Source organism: Cannabis sativa, chromosome 3 (genome assembly GCF_029168945.1).
Source record: "Cannabis sativa cultivar Pink pepper isolate KNU-18-1 chromosome 3, ASM2916894v1, whole genome shotgun sequence".
Lineage (NCBI taxonomy): Eukaryota > Viridiplantae > Streptophyta > Magnoliopsida > Rosales > Cannabaceae > Cannabis > Cannabis sativa.
Window position 1 is genome coordinate 72,585,367 of NC_083603.1, and position 23,409 is coordinate 72,608,775.

The 23,409-nt window shown below is 35.1% G+C and overlaps 1 protein-coding gene across 1 annotated transcript; it reads right to left on the minus strand.

The window, feature by feature from the left end:
- Window positions 1–2,044: 2,044 nt before the first annotated feature.
- On the minus strand, window positions 2,045–2,965 carry LOC133036272 (uncharacterized). Its single transcript, XM_061112810.1, has one exon. It carries the CDS (start codon window positions 2,963–2,965, stop codon window positions 2,045–2,047), a length of 921 nt encoding a protein of 306 aa, XP_060968793.1.
- Window positions 2,966–23,409: the final 20,444 nt, after the last annotated feature.

Below are 23,409 nucleotides of genomic sequence, written 5' to 3' on the forward strand. Positions count from 1 at the left end.
ATAATTTCCGACCTGTAAATAGGCGCCCATACACCTATTTACAGGGCTTAACAGATGAGTATGAACGTTCTAACTGGGACACAACCATGTACCATGTACCACATACACTCATAATACCTCCGTATTAGTGTAGGTAAGGTATGACCGCACCCTGAGTACTATCTAGTGTTGTACCACAGACACCTTGTACCTTCCCTTACAAGTGCTGGTAACACTATGATGTACTTTCAAACATCACACACCTTACCAATGCACTCCGTACCACAACTGTACAAGTGTTGGTAGTGTATGAATCACAATAAATAAGCATGTATACATATTAACACATACATACATTCAGATAATCACATCATACATTATACACAGTTCTTACCTGTTTTCCGAATTCAAGTGTGCTAGCCGACCTGAACGGAATTTCTGTGCTAGATGGATGCCCTAATCACATTTTGAAACCGGGTAAGTCACATGATTAAAACCCTAATCCCGGGAAACCCAAAACCAAAACCCTAGGTTCTGCTATACTCTAGAGGGGTTATTCTAACTCTGGAAATGGGGAAACACCCAACCGAGGTACTGAAATGGACAAAAATTGAGAAAACGAACTGTTCGGGAATCACAGCAAAGCAAGCCGGTTTTTGGGGCATGGCAAACCGGCTTGCCGGTTTGCACCAGTATTCCCAAAACACTTCCTTCTTTGCTCAATTTTCCACCAAATGATACCAAACTCTCCAGAGCTCCTAATCAAGGCATACACAATAAAACCCAGCCAGTATTTCACAGAAAAACACAATAAATATCAACTTGCCATTAAAGCTTAAAGCTTGAACTCAAAGCTTAGAATTGCTCAAAACTAACAACCAATCTCTAAACCAGCTACCAAGAACTAGAATTAAGCTAAACAAACCCTAAAATTCGAACTAAGCAAACCTTAAACCCTAACAGCCCCTATAACCCAAAATCACCATTTCAACCTAACTTCAAAAGCTTGAAAAACAATAATCAATAGGCTAGGGCTTTACCTCACTTACAATAGATTGAAACCTTGCTGAAAAATCCAAAGAAATCTCAGCCCTTCCCCTTGCTCTTACTGCCTTCGAAGAGAGAGAGAGAAGAAAAAGCTTCTCAACCAAACTTTGCTACTTTTCTAATTTCCTTTATTTTTGACTTTCCTAACTTAGAAAAGGATTTAATTAAATCTTTGCTGCCAAAAAAAATGGCTAGGTGTCAACCATAAAATTGGCCACCTAATCCCCCCCATAAAAGACTAAAATGCCCTTTACATCAAACTTAGGTATTTTCAAAAGCTAGGGGTAAAATGGTCAAATCCCATACCCCGCTCAAACCCGATAATTTATTTTCTCTAACATATTTCCCTCTATGAAATAAGGTTCTAAACTTACCCATGTGATCAATCTAGCCATCCATCGCATTTTCCGTTGTCGCCAAACAAAAATTACAAAAATAACATATTACACATATAAGCTAGATAATACCCCTAGAGTTTAATAAAATCTCCGAAATTGAGAAATTATAACTCTAATATTTATTTCTAAATATTGGGGTCCACATTTAAATTTAATTCACAAATAATAATAAAATAATTAAAATTAGTGCTAATTGCCTTTTCTAATCCATATTACTAGAGCGGTCATTACATTAAATTTGGAAACACAAGCTTAAAAGTTGGCTTTTTACCTCTTCCAAATGAGACAATTTGGTTCAAAATGTGGGAGGCCAAGTAAATAGATGCTCCAGAGGTGATACGGTAGAGGAATGAGGCCACATCTTGAGACACCACAGTCTTGTTGGAGTTTGGAACCCAATTGCTAAGAGAAAATTGCATGAGAGATGCATGTGCAAAAGTAAGATGGGTAATTCGAAGACTCTCCCCCGATTTCAGTTCAGACCTTGCACCAGTGAGTTCAGAGAGCATCAATTGGCGATCCATAGACATAATGGCATTTGGGACATTCTCTGGAAGTTGCAAGGCTTGAGAAATTTCTTTTTCAGAGAATGAAAATCAATGTCCTCTAACATACACTTTTCAAAAAAGTCTAGAATTTTCATCAAGAAAATCATCAGATAGGTTAGCATAGAAATCTTTGACAATGTTAGCAATGTACCCGTTGAAACCAGTGAGAGTGTTTTCCCATTGATGAAATTGAATGAATTTAACAATTCCATATACCATATGAGCTTGCAAATCGTAATTCCTCTCACTCTCAAACTTTTGGGTAGCATACAAATTCCAATCACCCTCATTATCACGATAGTAGAAACGAGGACAATAGGAGAGAGATGTAGGAATTTTTCCAGGAGAGGATTCCTTTATTGGCTGCTTGCCTTTGGCAGCAGCAGAAGCCTTTGCTGCTGAAGAGGATCGAGCAGGAGTTGAAGCAGATTTGGTCAAAGGAGGCTCTGGCTCGAGTTCAGTTTCCTCACTGTCTGAGGAAACTCCAATGTCCTCTAGAATCTCCTTCTCAGAATGGAGAGATACGGATTTATCAGAGGAGACTTCCATTGGTTCTTCTTCTTCTGAACTCGAAGAAACCGAAGGTGGATTCGTCTTAAGCTTCTTGGCTGGAGGTGCTGGCTTGTCACGACTTCGAGATGATCGAAGTTCCTTCTCGACTGAAGCTTGCTGGGCACGAGTGCGAGTAGAAGGACCAGTTGGGGTAGAGGCAGGAACTGATGCAGCAGGAGGAGAACCTGCAGCAGGTGGAGGAGATTCCTTTGAAGATGACGACGAAGAAGTCCAGGTTTTGTATGGGCGCACAGATTTTCGAGCCACTTGCTTAGGAAGATGTTTTGGCTTCTCGGGCTGAGATTCACGCTGAGGAAGCGATGAATCTCCTATTTTTGCAGCAGCAGGAGGCACGGTTGAAGCAACAGGAGGAGGATTCGAGGGGGTTGCATCGGTTTCAACCACCTTTTTGGGATGCCCTAGGTTATTTGTTCTAACCATGGTGATCTGAGAGACACAATGAACAGCAAACAAACAAGAGAGACAAAGAGATAGAATCGGGTAGGTGGTGAGAATAAATGACAAAAATTGGTTTAAATAAACATGGGAGAGTTGAGCAAAAAGGGAACCAATTTCAAAAAATTTGAGTAACCACCAGCCCACGACCACAAAAGGAAACCGCCCACTCGTTTCTAAAATTATTTTCTTTTTTTAAAAAATAAATAAAAGGAAACTAGAATAACCAATATATTTTCCAAAAATAGCCCATTTAAGACAATCTTTCAAGATTTAAAATACATTACCATATAAAAGATCAATCTTTAAATGGAAACATATCAAAATAAATCAAGGAAGAATGAATAATGATACTTACCAATTAAGCACAAAATTTCCTTAGCCCATGAATCAAGTCACCAACGCCTCCCTTTTATTATTTTTTTATATTAATTTTAAAGAACCGAAAATAAAAAAAAAATATGTACAATAAATATAAGGAATTCTAAACCAAGCATTTAATCAAAAATCATTACAAGTGACAAAAATACATGTTATGCTTTCAAAAGAGAATAACTAATTAGTATCTCAAGAACAAATCATACTTAATTGATGTTGAGGAAACAAATATGCATGTTACTATAAATTGTGAACCAGGATTTTTAATTTATTTTAGAAGAGGAGACTTATAGAATTGAACACACTTGTCAGACATAAGTGTGTGCAGTGAAAATAGAATCATAGTCCTTGGCAAGATTTTTCATTTTTGCCTTTTTCAATTTGATCCCGCAACTGGATGCTATCACACCATACTGAAGGTAGCCCTTTTCTATGGTAGTGCTGTTGGGTTTTATGCCCTAAATAAAACTCCATTTCAATGTAATCCATTTTATTCAAAATCAATAAAGAAACAGAAGTATTTTTCATTCATTTGTGTATGTTTTGGTTCATCTTATCAATTGCTTGTCTATTTTATTTATAAATTCATCTGAAATCCTTTTCACATACTTGATCCTATTTATGGTGTTGTCAACACATTGGAAAGTAAACATGACTATGTGAATAAAGATTCCTAGATTTATCAAACACAGGGTTTTACTGATATGATAATCTACAACAGAGTTTACTTGCATTTGGTATAATGCTATGTTCTTTCCAGAGCATTGGTTAAAGTAAAGCTCAGGTTGGGTGCATGGAGTATGCATCGGAAGGGACCGATATTGAACTTTGACATAGATTTATCAAACTTACCGTAATATCTATTCAAGTCAATATCGCCTAGTTGATCCTAGATCAAATGATCTAAATCCTGGTATGATTAGGCACAATCTCAAGAGTGTTATTCGTGTTCTTTGATTTGTTAGTTAATCCTACTTTTGGGTCAGGGTGATACGTACATTTTGGGAACACGGTAGTGCTATTGAGTGAGAGCGATAACATAAATATAGAATCTATAGCTTTTATCTGGCGAATAGAGAGTAAAGGATGATTTCCTTCGAGCTTGACCAAAAAAAAAATAAATGGTGGAGTACTCATTTCACATAGCTGAAATATCATTTATACGGGGTTAAGTGTTTTAAGGATAAAATACATTGTAGGGTGTTACGGTAATCTAATCCCTTTACAGTGTAGATCTTTCATATAGAGGATCATTGATCAAATTAGGATTATAACAATGGATAACTAATGACGTGTCTATATGGTGGAACATATAGAGCGTTCTATATATTGAGAGTGAAATTCTAAGTTCTATGCGTTGATTCAACGAAGAATTAATAAGTCAGTGAATTTAGGTTATAAATGCTGGAAATTATCTTACCAGGATCTTAGATCTACTCACATGTATGTTGATTAACACCCTAAATATGAACTTCTAAAACGATTATGAAATAAACACATATAAAGTATGAGAAACCTTACATTGGGTGCAACGGAATAATATGACTCCTTCCGTTCAGATCTCTAACCCTTGTATCCTTTCTGTCGCAGAGTATTATCAAGATCTGAACCTGGATCTCTTTCTCTCCTTCTTTAGTGCTGAAACTCCTTCTTGTTGAAAGTCTTTCTTCACGATCTTCCTCACTATGATTGAGGTATCACTTGCTGTGTGTGGGCACTACTCTAATCACTAAGTGGTTCGAAATTTCAAGGAAGAAGATAGAGAGAAGTGGCGGCTAGGGTTTAGAAAGAGAAGGCTCAGGTTTTTCTCTGAATGAAAAGTGTAATTTTCCTGAAGCCTTCACTATCTATTTATAGCATTCCACTAGGGTTAGGTTTGAATTATTTGGCATTAAAATAATAAAAATATCAGATGAAAAAACCTATAAAAGTGAAAAGGGTTTGGATGAAGTATGTGAAAAGGGTTTCAGATGAATTTATAAATCAAATAGACAAGCAATTGATAACATGAACCAAAACATACACAAATGAATAAAAAATACTTCTGTTTCTTTATTGATGTTGAATTAAATGGATTACATTGAAATGGAGTTTTATTTAGGGCATAAAACCCAACAATAAATTCTTGATCTGCTTATTGGAAGCTCGGTTATATAGACCCATGGTCCCCCACTAGTTGAGACAATATTGCTTGTAAGACTCATATAATTGGTTTTGATTAATCAATTATAATTCTCAAATTAGACTATGTCTATTTGTGAATTTTTCACTAAGTAAGGGCGAAATTGTAAAGAAAGAGTTTTAGGGGCATATTTGTTAATTATGGTACTTTGTATGGTTCAATTAATAAATATGATAAATGACAATATTATTTAATAATTATTTATAGTTATTAAATAGTTAGAATTGACATTTAAATGGTTGAATTTGAAAATTGGCGTTTTTGAGAAAATGAGATGCAAAAATGATAAAACTGCAAAATTGCAAAAAGTGAGGCCCAAATCCATATAGCCATGGCCGGCCACTTTTATAGGCATTATCATCTGATATTTTCATTATTTTAATGCCAAATAATTCAAACCTAACCCTATGTGGTATGCTATAAATAGATAGTGAAGGCTTCAGGAAATTAATACTTAACTTTTACATCTTATTTTCTTTAGAGAAAAACCTGAGCCTTCTCTCTCTAACCTAGCCGCCACCTATACCCTCTTCTTCCTTGAATAATTTCGAACCTCTTAGTGATACAGTAGTGCCCACACACAGCAAGTGATACCTCAATCATAGTGAGGAAGATCGTGAAGAAAGACATTCAACAAGAAGGAGATTCAGCACTAAAGAAAGGAAAGAAAGAGATCCAGGTTCAGATCTTGATAATACTCTACGACAGAAAGGATACAAGGGTTAGAGATCTGAACGGAAGGAGACATTTTATTCTGCTACACCCAATGTAAGGTTTCTCATACTTTATATGTGTTTATTTTATAATCGTTTTAGAAGTTCATATTTAGGGTGTTAATCAACATACTTGTGAGTAGATCTAAGATCCTAGTAAAATAATTTCCAATAACTGGCCTCAGAGCCATGGTAATTGATTTGCTTGCAAGAAATTTGGACTAAAAACGATTTGTTTGATGTTTTGGATGGTATCATGTTCTTTTGTGTGTTGTATGATGATTGATTGATGTGTGTGAATTTTCGTGAAAAATAATTAAAAATCTGTTTCTAGAATTATTTTTATTGGATAGTTTGGAAAAAATTAAGCAATTTACTTTTTTATAGAACTCAATTTCGATATAATTTGAATTAGTTATGATTTTTTGAAGTTTCAAAAAATATCAGGGTGATCACCTAACCCACGCGCGCGCGGATGGCCTATTTCCTCGGCCAGACGCGTGTTAGGACAAGTTTTGTCCGAAGCAACACGCGCATGGGGTGTCTGAAACACCATTCCGCGCACGGAAATCATGCTGGACACCTCCAGCGCCGAGCTTGCTCGACCGTGCACCCTCCCTAGCGCGCGGACAGTATGCAATGCATAATGTCCGTACAGCTCGCAAATTTTTTATTTTTCTTCGATTTTTCATGCTATTTCATGGATTTAACTTCCGATTTTTTGTGTAGTTTTGTATTTTGATTTTTAATTTTCAATTTTCAAATCTAATATTAGAAATAAATTAATTTGAATTTTTTAAATTTAATTTTAGATATTAGTGTAATTTGAATTTGAAAACAAGTAAAAATCTATCTTTTTGCTTGATTTTATATCTTATTTTTAAATTGATTAGTTTATCCTATTTTTAAATTTAAAGGTCAGATATTAAATATTTTTAAATTAATTTTTTTTTTAAATTATTTGACCTTATTTAAATTTAAAATAAGATTACTATAATCATGTAATTTTAAATAGAAGTAAGATATTTTGCTAACTTTTAAATTTTGTTATTTTTTTTATTTAAATTAAATTATAAAATCTGAAAAGTATTTATTTTTTTTAATTTTATATTTAATTTATAAAATAACTTTAAAAATTTGAAAGGTGGTTAGCAATTATTTTTGAAATGATATTTAGGTTAGTTGAAACCTATTTTTTTTTTCAATTGTAGGTTTAATTTTAATTTTTTTTTTATTTTATTTTAATAAAACCAATTTTTTTTAATTATTTAAATATTTTCGAAAATTATTATTTAAAATTAAATAATTCCTACATCCAACTATCCAATTCATCTTGTTCCAGGAGTATGTGTTTTAGCTTGTATGTAAGTTTTATAAAACCTATTATTGCTTGATCTAAATTGCCATGGTTAACTTGTTGACAGATCCAATGGTTTGATTTTAACCCATGGTTCAATTGTCATTAGGTCAAGTAAATAATTTGTAACAGGTAAATTTTACAATCTTCTTTCATCTGTGTATGACCTAGCAACATGATAGAATCCATCGAAATGTGTGCCTGTGTGAGCCTATATGTTTAATTTTGTTATAGATGCATATAGGTTGTTGCTAAATAAAATATCATAGTTTTTGATAGATTTTATTTAGGCCCATTTAGTTTTTGTTCATTTTAAGGTTAAATTCCTCTCTTTTGGGCCTTATGTGAGAGTTGGGGGCCAATAGAAGTGGGTACGACATACTGAACCCAGCTCCCCCTCACATGAACTACCCAAATTGTGAAGGCCCATTTGTTAATTAAGATACTTTGTATGATTCAATTAATAAATATGATAAATGACAATATTATTTAATAATTATTTATAGATAATAAATAGTTAGAATTGGCATTTAAATGGTTAAATTTGAAAATTGGCATTTTTGAGAAAATAAGATGCAGAAATGATAAAACTGTAAAATTGCAAAAAGTGAGGCCCAAATCCATATAGTTATGGCCGGCCACTTTTATAGGCATTATCATCTGATATTTTCATTATTTTAATGCCAAATAATTTAAATCTAACCCTATGTGGTATGTTATAAATAGATAGTGAAGGCTTCAGGAAATTAATACTTAACTTTCACATCTTGTTTTCTTTAGAGAAAAACCTGAGCCTTCTCTCTCTAACCTAGCTGCCACCTATACCCTCTTCTTCCTTGAATAATTTCGAACCTCTTAGTGATAGAGTAATGCCCACACACAGCAAGTGATACCTCAATCATAGTGAGGAAGATCGTGAAGAAAGACATTCAACAAGAAGGAGATTCAGCACTAAAGAAAGGAGAGAAAGAGATCCAGGTTCAGACCTTGATAATACTCTGCGACAGAAAGGATACAAGGGTTAGAGATCTGAACAGAAGGAGACATTTTATTCCGCTGCACCCAATGTAAGGTTTCTCATACTTTATATGTGTTTATTTTATAATCGTTTTAGAAGTTCATATTTAGTGTGTTAATCAACATACTTGTGAGTAGATCTAAGATCCTAGTAAAATAATTTCCAATAACTGGCCTCAGAGCCATCGTAATTTATTTGCTTGCAAGAAATTTGGAGTTAAAACGATTTGTTTGATGTTTTGGATGGTATCATGTTGTTTTGTGTGTTGTATGATGATTGATTGATGTTTGTGAATTTTCGTGAAAAATAATTGAAAATCTGTTTCTGGAATTATTTTTATTGGATAGTTTGGAAAAAATTAAGCAATTTACTTTTTTACAAAACTCAATTTCGATTTAATTTTAATTAGTTATGATTTTTGAAGTTTCAAAAAATATCAGGGTGATCACCTAACACACGCGCGCGCGGATGGCCTATTTCCTCGGCCAGGCGCGTGTTAGGACAAGTTTTGTCCGAAGTAACACACGCATGGGGTGTTTGAAACCCCATTCCGGGCGCGAAAATCATGCTGGACACCTCCAGCGCCGAGCTTGCTCGGCCGTGCACCCTCCCTAGCGCGCGCGGACAGTATGCAATGCATACTGTCCGTACAGCTCGCAAATTTTTCGTTTTTCTTCTATTTTTCATGCGATTTCATGGATTTAACTTCCGATTTTTTGTGTAGTTTTGTATTTTGATTTTTACTTTTCAATTTTCAAATCTAATATCAGAAATAAATTAATTTGAATTTTTTAAATTTAATTTTAGATATTAGTGTAATTTGAATTTGAAAACAAGTAAAAATCTATCTTTTTGCTTGATTTATATCTTATTTTTAAATTTGATTATTTTATCTTATTTTTAAATTTAAAGGTCAGATATTAAAGATTTTTAAATTAATTTTTTTTAAATTATTTGACCTTATTTAAATTTAAAATAAGATTACTATAATCATGTAATTTTAAATAGAAGTAAGATATTTTGCTAACTTTTAAATTTTTTTTATTTTTTTATTGAAATAAAATTTGAAAAATATTTATTTTTTTTATTTTATATTTAATTTATAAAATAACTTTAAAAATTTAAAAGGTGGTTCAATTTTTTTTAAATGATATTTAGGTTAGTTGAAACCTATTTTTTTAAAAAAAATTGTAGGTTTAATTTTAAATTTTTTTTATTTTATTTTAATAAAAGCGAATTTTTTTTAATTATTTAAATATTTTCGAAAATTATTATTTAAAATTAAATAATTCCTACATCCAACTATGCAATTCATCTTGTTGCAGGAGTATGTGTTTTAGCTTGTATGTAAGTTTTATAAGACCTATTATTGCTTGATCTAAATTGCCATGGTTAACTTGTTGATAGATCCAATGATCTGATTTTAACCCATGGTTCAATTGTCAATAGGTCAAGTAAATAATTTGTAACAGGTAAATTTTACAATCTTCTTTCATCTGTGTATCACCTAGCAACATGATAGGATCCATCCAAATGTGTGCCTGTGTGAGCATATATGTTTAATTTTATTATAAATGCATATAGGTTGTTGCTAAATAAAATATCATAGTTTTTTGATAGATTTTATTTAGGCCCATTTAGTTTTTGGGCCTATTCAATTAATAACAGTTGTTCATTTTAAGGTTAAATTCCTCTCTTTTGGGCTTTGTGTGAGAGTTGGGGGCCGTAGAAGTGGGTACGACATACTGAACCCAGCTCCCCCTCACATGAACTACCCTAATTGTGAAGGCCCATTTGCCTGATTTGGATAACTGTACTAGGTTAATTAAATTAGTTTAACCTAATAAAATTGATTAACAACATAATTAATTTCATTTATTTTGGAATTAATTTAAGAAAAACATAGTTTAATGAATTATATTCTAAGCTAAACTATATGTATTTTCTTGTATTTAATTAAATATAGAATTATAACCAACTAGATTCTTTCTGAAGTTTAATTGTAATTTTTCATTAAATATTCCTATTTATGTTGAAAATTAGTTATCTTTAACTAATCAACTTAAATCTGAATATCTTTTGAATTTCAAATTTCAAAATTAAGTTGAGGAATTTTAGGAATTGGCTATTAAGATTCTTTAGATATTTTTTTTAAGTTGATATTTTTTCAAATATTAACTTAAAATGGAATATTTTCAAATTAAGTGGTTACAACTTAATTTTATATTTAATTAAATCTAATTTGAAAAATATTTAAGTTGATTTTTTAGATCCTTCTAAACAACTTAAACAAGATATTTTTAAATTTGTTCCATTATTTTCGAATTTATTTTTCGAATTTAAATAATAATTGAAATTTAATTAAAGTTGATTTTTTATTTAAACCAACTTTAATTTGTAATTTTTCATTATTATAATACGGAATAAATGATTAAATAAAATACATATTTTAAAATGATGAGCTTTAATCAAGAAACATTCGATCTCCATTGTTGGTTTTACATAGCTTTTGTTTTAGTGAGTAATCCTCCCTAATGGAGGAACGTTCATTAGCAAGTTAGCACTGTTTAATCTCGAAAGATAAGTAGCTTTGTAAGTGTTTTATATGGTATGGATCACCCTAATGGTGGCGACTATATTTGACTTACAAAATATGAAACAATGGTGGAAGCTCATAAGATAGAATTGGCTTGACTCTCGCCTAAACGGGACAACGCTGAATTCCAATCTTGATCGAATAAAAGGTTGCTAGAATGATTATCATTTTAGATGAATTGACAACTCTATTCAATGAATGATGCTTTGACTCTCGCCTAAACGGGACACTGTATCAGTTTGTTGAAAACCTTGGAAAATAAACTATGTTAGATTTAGTATTTTTATAACATATGTGATTATTTGTTATTTTCTGAACATGTGTATGAATTTATGAACCAAAACCTTACTTCTGTTTTATTTATGTGTTGTAGTATCAATATGAATAACCCTCACCCCGATCCACTCCTAGTTAATATCTTAGCAAAAGAACTCTACAGTGTGAAAATGCATCCTGGTAGTTGCATAAACTCGCACCTGTTGAATCTGAAGTTCCAAAAGGCAAATCTACTAGGAATTGATTTATCAAGAGAACGATGGGTACAATTCATTCTTAATAGTCTTCCTCCGGAGTATAATGAATTTGTTGCTTCTTACATGATCAACAATTTCAACTCCTCCAACATGGACAAGCTCGAAGCAGAATTACGAGCCCATGAACGGAATCTGATTGCAATGGGACCTCCTGGTTTGCAAATCTTAATCAGAGGAAAAGGATTAAGCATGAAAGCTCTAGCAAAGCTGCTTCTTCAAGTACAATAATCAAACATAATCTTCTATGTTCGAATTGTAATGAAAAGGGACATCAAGAAGAACGATGTCCCTGACTTCTAAACAATTCAAACGAAGGTAATGCTTTTGTCTTTGAATCATGTGTTTTAGAGAACGACAAATCCACTTGGATTGTTGATTCTAGGTCTACTAACCATGTATGTTCTTCATTGTAGCTGCTTGAAACTTGGGAAAATCTCCTTCCAGAAGAGTTAAGCTTAAAGTAGGTAATGGCAAGTTAGTGAGATTTTATTTATTCCAAACTTTAGTAGAAACTTGATTAGTGTCTCATGTTTGCAAACACAATCTTATATAATGAATTTTTCGAGTTCTTATTGTTCAATTTCTCGTAATGGATTTCAAATATGTGTTGCTTCCATGGAACAAGGGCTTTATGTTTTAAGACCAAATACACAAATCTCACTAAGTAGTGAACTTTTCAATGTAGCTAAACCTAGAAACCTCAAAAGAACAGAGATTGATAGTGATGATCAAACTTATCTATGGCATTTATGTTTAGGTCATATAGGCTTTGATAGACTCAAAAGGCTAACCAAAGACGGTCCATTTAAAAATGTCGTCTTAGGTGAATTGTCAGTATGCGAGTCCTGCCTAGAAGGAAAAATGACCAAACGTTCTTTCTCTGTAAAAGGAGAGCGTGCCAAACAACCCCTAGGGTTAGTGCATTCAGATGTTTGCGGACCTTTGAATGTAAAAGCCCGAGGTGGTTATGAGTATTTTGTCACTTTCATTGACGATTACTCTAGATATAGTTTTCTTTACCTAATGCAAAAGAAATCTGAAACATTTGAAAAATTTCAAGAATTTCATGCTTTGGCTCAAAACCAATTAGGTAAAACATTAAAGATCTTGCGAACTGATAGGGGTGGAGAATATATGGATATGCGGTTCAAAGATCATTTAATTGAACTTGGAATTGAATCCCAATACACTGCCCCAGGCACTCCACAGCAAAATGGAGTTGCAGAAAGAAGAAAAAGCACTCTTTTGGAAATGGTTAGGTCTATGGTGAGTTATTCAACTCTGTCTACGTCCTTCTGGGGATATGCTATACAGATGGAAAATGACATTTTAAATGTTGTTCCATCTAAAGCAGTCCCTAAGACACCCGTCGAACTATGGAATGGTCGTACACCTAGTTTACGCCACTACAGAATTTGGGGTTGCCCAACTCATGTCTTGAGAAAGAAAGAAGGCAAACTTGAATCACGAACTGAAGTTTGCATGTTTGTCGAAAATTCTAAAGAGACTAGGGGTGGACTGTTTTATAGTCACAAGGATAACAAAGTGTTTGTTTCTACAAATGCTACTTTTCTTGAAGAAAACTATATTAAAGACAACAAACTGAAAAGTAAAGTTGTTTTAGAGGAAATGCTTTCAAATATAACTCCTTCCAATGTTCAGTCCTCTTTCACTCAAGAAGAGGATAATCCCACTCCCTTAGTCGAACCAACTGAGAAAACTACTACCAAAGTTCCTGTTCAGAAAATCACCGCTCCTCGTCGTAGTGGGAGGGTTTCAACAAAACCAGCTCGTTATGGCTTGGATGGTGAAATCAATATGGTCATTGGTGACGGTATTGATGACGACCCATTAACCTATAAACAGGCAATGGCTAGTCCGCAACGGAAACGATGGTCAGCCGGCATGGATTCAGAAATGGATTCCATGAAAAAGAACAAAGTCTGGGAATATGTAGACGCACCAGATGACTATCATCCAATCGGATGTAAGTGGGTTTACAAGAAGAAAAGAGGCGCTGGAGGCGAAGTCGAAATTTTTAAAGCTAGACTTGTAGCCAAGGGTTATACCAAAAGAGAAGGTGTGGACTATGAGGAAACTTTTAGTCCTGTTGCCATGCTCGAATCCATCCGAATTCTTCTCTCCATAGCTGCTGCTTTCGATTATGAAATCTGGCAAATGGATGTCAAGACTGCCTTCCTTAATGGGGTACTTGAAGAAACCATCTATATGGAGCAACCAGAAGGCAATGTTCTTCCAGGGCAAGAAAAGAAAGTTTGCAAATTAATTAAGTCTATCTATGGACTTAAGCAAGCTTCTCGCTCATGGAACAAAAGGTTTGATGAAATCATCAAGACCTACGGTTTTCTTCAGAATGAAGATGAACCTTGTGTTTACCAACTCAAGGAAGACCAAGTAGTAGTATTCTTGGTCCTTTATGTTGACGACATTTTGATTATTGGAAAGAATATCAAGAAAATGACTAACATCAAGGAATGGCTTAACACTCAATTCGATATGAAAGATTTGGGTGAGGCAGCCTATGTTCTTGGTATTCAGATTATTAGAAACCGGAAGAACAGATCTCTTGCTCTCTCTCAAACAACCTATATTAACAAAGTTCTAGAGAGATTCTCCATGAACAACACCAATGGGGCGAATATGCCTTCTAGATATGGTATTCCTCTATCTAAGGAACAGTCTCCTACTGATCCTCAAGAGATAGAGGACATGGCAAGAATTCCTTATGCTTCTGCAGTTGGAAGTCTAATGTATGTAATGTTATGCACTAGACCTGACATCTGCTATGCAGTTGGAATCGTGAGCAGGTATCAGTCTAATCCAGGACAGGAACATTGGAATGCAGTTAAGTATATTCTGAAATACTTAAAGAGTATAAGAAATTTTGTATTAGTCTATAAGGGTGGTGCTTTAAATCCCATAGGTTATACTGCTTCAAATTTCCAGGCATGTCTTGAAGACAGGAAATCTACATCTGGGATGGTGTTTACTCTTGGGGGCAGGGGCGGACCCACATTGTAGCGAGGGGGGCAGTCGCCCCCCCTGAAAAAAAAAATCGAGAAAAAAATGTATATGTATTTTACTTAGTTACAACATATATTTGTATTAAAAGATGATATTTATAGACATAATAGTAACCTTGGTGTAATGGTTAAGGTAGTTGGTAAATAGGTTAGAGGGTAAAGGTTCAAATCCCACTAACTACACTTTATATTTTCTTTTTAAATTTATTTATGCCCCCCTCACTTTAAATTCTAGGTCCGCCACTGCTTGGGGGTGGAGCAATGGTTTGGAGAAGTGATAAACAAATCGCGATATCAGACTCGACGATGGAAGCAGAATACATAGCTGCAGCAGAAGTTGCTAAAGAGCTTGTCTGGCTAAGAAAGTTCTTCACCAATATCGGTGTCGTGCCTGGAATGGAAAAGCCTCTGGTCCTACTTTGTGATAATAATGGAGCAATAGCCAATAGTAAGGAACCTCGAAGTCACAAGAGAAGCAAACACATAGAAAGGAAGTATCACATCATCAGAGAATATGTGGCAAGAGAGGATGTACTGGTTGAGAAAGTGGACACAGAAGACAACTTAGTTGATCCATTCACCAAGGTCTTGGCCGTAACTGCATTTGAAAAGCACCGTCAGAATTTAGGATTAATTGATATGTACTAATTAGTTTTATATTAGTGCAAGTGAGAGTTTGTTGGGTTTTATGCCCTAAATAAAACTCCATTTCAATGTAATCCATTTTATTCAACATCAATAAAGAAACAGAAGTATTTTTCATTCATTTGTGTATGTTTTGGTTCATCTTATCAATTGCTTGTGTATTTGATTTATAAATTCATCTGAAACCCTTTTCACACACTTGATCCTGTTTATTGTGTTGTCAAAACATTGGAAAGTAAACATGACTATGTGAATAAAGATTCTTAGATTTATCAGACACAGGGTTTTACTGATATGATAATCTACAACAGAGTTTACTTGCATTTGGTATAATGCTATGTTCTTTCCAGAGCATTGGTTAAAGTAAAGCTCAGGTTGGGTGCATGGAGTATGCATCGGAAGGGACCGATATTGAACTTTGACATAGATTTATCAAACTTACAGTAATATCTATTCAAGTCAATATCGCCTAGTTGATCCTAGATCAAATGATCTAAATCCTGATATGATTAGGCTCAATCTCAAGAGTGTTATTCGTGTTCTTTGATTTGTTAGTTAAGCCTACTTTTGGGTCAGGGTGATACGTACATTTTGGGAACACGGTAGTGCTATTGAGTGGGAGCGATAACATAAATATAGAATCTATAGCTTCTATCTGACGAATAGAGAGTAAAGGATGATTTCCTTCGAGCTTGACCAAACGAAAATAAATGGTGGAGTACTCATTTCACATAGCTGAAATATCATTTATACGGAGTTAAGTGTTTTAAGGATAAAATACATTGTAGGGTGTTACGGTAATCTAATCCCTTTACAGTGTAGATCATTCATATAGAGGATCATTGATCAAATTAGGATTATAACAATGGATAACTATAGAGCGTTCTATATACTAAGAGTGCAATTCTAAGTTCTATGCGTGGATTCAACGAAGAATTAATAAGTCAGTGAATTTAGGTTATAAATTCTTGATCTGCTTATTGGAAGCTCGGTTATATAGACCCATGGTCCCCCACTAGTTGAGATAATATTACTTGTAAGACTCATTTAATTGGTTTTGATTAATGAATTATAATTCTCAAATTAGACTATGTCTATTTGTGAATTTTTCACTAAGTAAGGGCGAAATTGTAAAGAAAGAGTTTTTAAGGCATATTTGTTAATTAAGATACTTTGTATGGTTCAATTAATAAATATGACAAATGACAATATTATTTAATAATTATTTATAGTTATTAAATAGTTACAATTGGCATTTAAATGGTTGAATTTGAAAATTGGCGTTTTTGAGAAAATGAGATGCAGAAATGATAAAACTGCAAAATTGCAAAAAGTGAGGCCCAAATCCATATAGCCATGACCGGCCACTTTTATAGGCATTATCATCTGATATTTTCATTATTTTAATGTCACATAATTCAAACCTAACCCTCTGTGGTATGCTATAAATAGATAGTGAAGGCTTCAGGAAATTAATACTTAATTTTCACATCTTGTTTTCTTCAGAGAAAAACCTGAGCCTTCTCTCTCTAACCTAGCCGCCACCTATACCCTCTTCTTCCTTGAATAATTTCGAACCTCTTAGTGATAGACTAGTGCCCACACACAGCAAGTGATACCTCAATCATAGTGAGGAAGATCGTGAAGAAAGACATTCAACAAGAAGGAGATTCAGCACTAAAGAAAGGAGAGAAAGAGATCCAAGTTCAGATCTTGATAATACTCTGCGACAGAAAGGATACAAGGGTTAGAGATCTAAACGGAAGGAGACATTTTATTCCGCTGCACCCAATGTAAGGTTTCTCATACTTTATATGTGTTTATTTTATAATCGTTTTAGAAGTTCATATTTAGGGTGTTAATCAACATACTTGTGAGTAGATCTAAGATCCTGGTAAAATAATTTCCAATAAGTGCATCCTCATCATAGTTTCTAATTACAATGTTTCGGCGTACTGAAAAGATGGCTTTCACACCTCAGTATGGGTAGCTCTATTCCAGCAAGGGGCCTGACAAGAAACTGAAACAAAAATCGCTCAACTCTGTATAAGAACATTATTTAATCCCAGACACAAATAAAAAGTAACATGAACCTTTTAACTCAACTTCAAAAAGTATGATAAGAAAGAGATCCTAACTAATTATAATCCAAAAGCATAAACATAATTTGTCAAACTAGAATGAGGGGAGATTAAATGGTAGTAAAGAAAAACTCAACAATATTGTACAAAAATATGAACAAGAGAGATTTAGACAATGCAAACTCCCAAAGACTTTCTGAGGGAGTCAAAGCGACTTGAGTCTAGGGCCTTGGTGAAAATATCAGCTACTTGCTTTTCAGTATCAACATATTCTAATTGCAAAGATTTATTTTCAACAAGTTCCCTGATAAAGTGATGCCTTATATCAATGTGTTTTGTTCTAGAATATTCAACAGGATTTTTGGAAATATTTATGGCACTAGTGTTGTCACAAAAGATAGTTAAAACACCCAATTCAAATCCATAATCAATCAACATTTGTTTTAACCATAACAATTGAGTACAACAACTGCCAACAGCAATATACTCAACTTCGGCTGTGGACAAAGAAATGAAATTTTATTTCTTGCTATGCCAAGATACTAGATTATTTCCAAGAAAGAAACAACCTCCACTTGTGCTCTTTCGATCATCAGCATTGCCTGCCCAATCTGCATCACTAAAACATGCAAGGTTAGAATTAGTATCTTTAGAATACCAAATTCCATAATCAAGAGTACTATTAACATATCGAATAATCCTTTTTACAGTTGATACATGACTTTCCATAGGATTACTTTGATATCTAGCACAAACACCAATACTGTAACAAATATCTGGACGACTAGCAGTTAAATATAATAGACTTCCAATCATACTTCGACAAAGAGTAGTGTCTACCTTTACTCCATTCTCATCTTTTGTCAATTTCAAAATGGTGCTCATTGGAGTACTTACCTGCTTAGATGACTCAAGACCAAACTTCTTGACAAGGCTCTTAGCATACTTACTTTGAGATAAAAATGTACCTCCTTCCATTTGTCTAACTTGAAGACCAAAAAAGAAAGTAAGCTCACCAACCATGCTCATTTCAAATTCACTTTTCATTTGATCAACAAAAACCTATACTTCATGGTTAGATGTAGAACCAAAAACTATATCATCAACATAAATTTGAGCATTGATAAAATCAGATTTTATATGCTTGATGAAAAGAGTTTTATCCACACTACCTCTTTGATAATCATGAGAAAGTAAAAAATTGAGTTAACCTTTCATACCAAGCACGAGGAGCTTGTTTCAGACCATACAAAGCTTTTTCAAGCTTGTACACATGGTCTGGAAATTGAGGATCTTCGAATCCTTCTGGTTGCTCAACATAAACTTCCTCACTCAAAATACCATTTAGGAAGGTACAATGTACATCCATTTGAAACAATTTAATATCCAAAATACAAGCAATACACAAAACTAAAAGAATTGATTCTAATCTTGCAACAGGAGCAAAAGTTTCATCAAAATCAATACCTTCTACCTGTGTGTATCCTTGTGCCACCAATCGGGCCTTGTTTCTCACAATTGTACCGAACTCATCACTTTTATTTTTAAAGATCCACTTTGTTCCAATTATATTTGTTAGTGTTATTATTTTGTGACAGTGTTTGTTCTGTTCAATGTCTAGTCGTATCTAGATTTTTAGTCTGTTATATCTGCACTAACGTTTGTTTACGAGAGTCTCATTTTAAGTGTTAGTTTGTGCCAGCTGGACTTATTTTGTGGATATATATATAGTCAGTTTCTGTTAGTAAAGACGTTATCCATTAAATCGTTCAGACAGTTATTTCGGTTGTTTGTGGAGAGATAGTCGTATCTTGTTTCTTGTTGTTGTGATTACAGGTTAGATCTTGGAGCTTGAGAGTGTTCATCAATGCCGGAATGATCTGAATCTGGAATTGTTGAGTTCAAACTGAAGGGATTTCAGTGTCATCTTCATCATCAGATCTGAAGGGATTTCAGATTGAAGACATGTTGAAGAGGAGCTCAGTTGCTGCACAAGGGATTGTGCATTAACAATCAGTGTTCTTGATTGTCGTTGGTAATTCATTACTAATTGCTGTAAAGGTTGTATTTAATTCTTTTAGAGAGAATTGGAAATTGTAATATGAACCTTTGATAATTAGTGGATGAATTTACCCTGGTTCGGGGAACCCAAGCACTAGTCGGCTGAGATGTGTTCTTAGTGCAGATGAAGCTTGTAAATTGATGTGTGATTTACAGCTTGACTTTTAATTCATGTTCATAATTCATATCTTGAAATCAATCAATCTAAAGATGTACAACTTGGTAACTTGAATCATTAAAATCTACTAGTTGCACTTTCAATTGGTATCAGAGCTTGAAATTTTATAAAAATTTGTGTTAGATCCTACTACTGTATGATTCTTGATCGTTGATTCTTGAATCAACGTTAACGATCGATTCTGTCGCAACTAACCTCCTCTGAGTTCTCTCTCAAAGAACTACAGAACATTTGTGTGTCTGTTTACCACTTCTGTGTGCAGGATGGAAATGTTTAGAGAAGGAGGCTCCACCTCGAGACCTCCGATGCTGGAAGGAGCCAATTATCCATACTGGAAAACCAAGATGCGTGCTTTCTTGAGAGCTGTAGATGAAAGAGTTTGGATGTCCATAGAAGAAGGGTGGTGGAAACCAACGATGATGGAGAATGAAATCATCATACCCAAACCCATGAGTCAATGGACCACTGTTGAAATGGAAAGAGCGAATTTCAACTCAAAGGCTCTTCATGCCTTGTTTAATGTTGTCTCCACTAACCAGTTGAAGGTTATAGCCAATTGTGAAATTGCTAAGGAACCATGGGAGAAACTAAAGATTAAGAACGAGGGAACTGATGCTGTCAAGAAATCAAGGCTACGTGCCTTAGCAAAGGCTTTCAAAAATCTTACCATGGAGGAGGATGAGTCTGTGGCTGAATTCCATGCAAAACTTTGTGACATCTCTAATGAATCATATGCTCTAGGGAGAACTTACTCTAACTCAAAACTGGTTCGAAAGGTGCTTGGTGTCCTCCCCAAAAGATTCATGTCCAAAGTTACCTCTATCGAAGAAATGAGAAACATTGAGGAGCTCGATCTTGACGAACTCATCGGGTCATTACAAAACTATGAGCTATCACTGTCTAGGTGGAAGAAAACAAAGAAACAGAAGGAGGTGGTGAAAGAAAAGTCAGATGCTGGCATTGCACTTATTCACCAAGAAAACAAGAAACCTGTTCTGGAAGACTTGAATGGCATTACAGATGAAACAGTTGCCTTGTTAACAAGAAACTATGCAAAGTTCTTGAAAAAGAACTACAGGAAAAATTCACCAGCTGACAAAGAAAATCTTCTCAAGAGAAACAAAGGAGTAAATTTCAAACCAGGACAAGCCTCAACTGATCAAAAGGGGCGAGGGATTAAGTGCAGAGAATGTGATGGATATGGTCACATTCAGGCTGAGTGTGCCAACACACTAAAAAAGAAAAAGGCCCTTGCAGCAACTTGGAGTGATAGTGATGAGGAAAAGAACTCCACAGCCAGTGAAGGATCAGATGAGGAAACGCAGGTACTGGCATTCATGGCCCAAAGCTGTAATCTAGTTGAATCTGAAGATGATGCAGTCTCCACCTCATCAGAAGCAGACAGCACAGGTCGTCAACATGCTTATGAAGAAATGTTTGCACAATGGGAGTACATGACTAAACAGATCCGTGCCCTAAAGAACTCCCTAGAGCAAGTGGAGACTGAAAAAGGAAAGTTAGAAGACTCTGTCAAAAATCTCAACCGACTTCTTGATGAAAAGGAGAATGAGATCTACAAACTCACAGCTGATCTCATCCGAACCAAGCAAGCTTTACAGTTCATTCCCCAGGCACTGCTGCTATCAATCAAACCCTACAGCTTCAGAAGCCCTATGGTGATCGAACTTCATTAGGATATAAGATGCTATATAAGCAAGGGAATGACCTGTCTGCTGAGCATTCCTTACCCTCCAATGTCAATTCATCAAAGAAGGAAGATGGGTCACCTAACACCTCAATCACCATTAACGAATCTGACTCATCTGAGAGGAGACAGGTTCCAACTGGACCCATCAAACTCAAGTTTGAAGGAAGGAGGACTGATGCTGACAACCTCCTACAGAATGACAATTTCATTCCTACATGTCATTTCTGTAATAGGAGAGGTCACATTCGACCTAAGTGTTACAAATTGCAGAACTACTTGAAAGCCATGATCAATCGACCAAATAGTTTCCCTCCACCAAATAAGTCACATGGACGCAAACCTCGTCGAGAATGGAAAATAAAGTCCAAACCAAATCCTGATGTGGGTTTGGTTGCAAAGCTATCTCTGTCTGCCTTTGTTGAAGGTCAGTTGTACTTCGACAGTGGATGTTCGCGTCACATGACTGGAAATAAGAAATTACTAGTTAATTTCAAAAGATGAAAAGGGGGATCTGTCACTTTTGGGGATGGTAACAAAGGACAGATTGCTGGGAGAGGTGATGTAAATGTGAATGGAGCAGCTCAACTGACTAATGTCCTATATGTGAGAGGACTCAAAGCAAATCTCGTCAGCATCGGTCAATTGTGTGACGACAATCTCTCTGTAAGTTTCACTAAAACTCAATGTTTAGTTTCATCTGATGGGTGTGTTGTCTTAACAGGAAACAAAACTGTAGACCAGTGCTATGTTGTATGCAATACCATAGTGTGCAACAGGACCTTCTTGGACAAACCTGACTTATGGCACTACAGGCTGGGACACTTGAACTACAGAGATCTCCAAAGATTGGTGAAGATTCAAGCTGTAAAGGGAATTCCTGACATGAAAGTTTCCAAGGAGAGAGTATGTGGTCCATGTCAGCTTGCAGAACAGCATAAGGCATCTCATCCCACAATTAATAGACTTCTCACCTCTCGTGTGTTGCAACTAATGCATGTTGACTTAATGGGGCCAATGCAGAATGAAAGTATCAGTGGGAAAGGATATGTAATGGTCTTGGTGGATGACTACTCTCGGTTTACCTGGGTTGAATTTCTTAGAGACAAGTCTGACACATTTGGATCATTCTCTGCCTTGATACTGAGATTGCAAACTGAGAAAGACTCCAAAGTTGGAAAAGTCTTTAGACTGAGAAGTGACCATGGAAAAGAGTTCGAAAATTCCATATTCTCAGAGTTCTGTAATGGCATGGGAATTCATCACGAGTTTTCAGCCCCAAAAACTCCTCAGCAGAATGGAGTTGTTGAACGAAAAAACAGAACTCTACAAGAAATGGCTCGGGTCATGATGCAGGCCAAAGATATGTCAAAACGATTTTGGGCTGAAGCTGTCAAATTTGCCTGCTACGTGTGCAATAGAGTTCATCTTCGCACTGGTACCTCTCAAACTGCCTATGAGCTATGGAAAGGAAGACCTCCTAACGTGAGCCACATGCACATTTTCGGATGTACGTGTTATGTCCTGAACGATCGGGATCACTTGACCAAGTTTGATCCGAGGAGTGATGAAGGAACATTTCTGGGGTACTCCACCAACAGTCGGGCTTACAGAGTATTTAACAAACGGACTCTCTCTGTAGTCGAATCAATGAATGTGAAATTTGATGATTTAGAAGGACATGAAGAAGTGTGGATCGAAGATGACTCTCCTGTTCTCTCAAGCTCTAGACCAGTCCTCACTAGACAGCCTCAAGTGTACCCTGACACTCCTACAGAGTCTCTAAATACAGCATCAGGCGTATCAGGTGACAATCAAGCCAGTGCCAGTGGTCCAGGAAGAGGAAATGAAGTTGATATTTCCCTGACCAAAGAACCCCAACAAGTCAAAGTACATAAAAACGGACCCCCATCCTGGGTTGAGAAAGCTCATCCTCAG

Excerpts from the sequence above, each read along its gene's own strand:
- LOC133036272 (XM_061112810.1), bottom strand. The coding sequence starts at position 2,965 with ATGGTTAGAACAAATAACCTAGGGCATCCCAAAAAGGTGGTTGAAACC.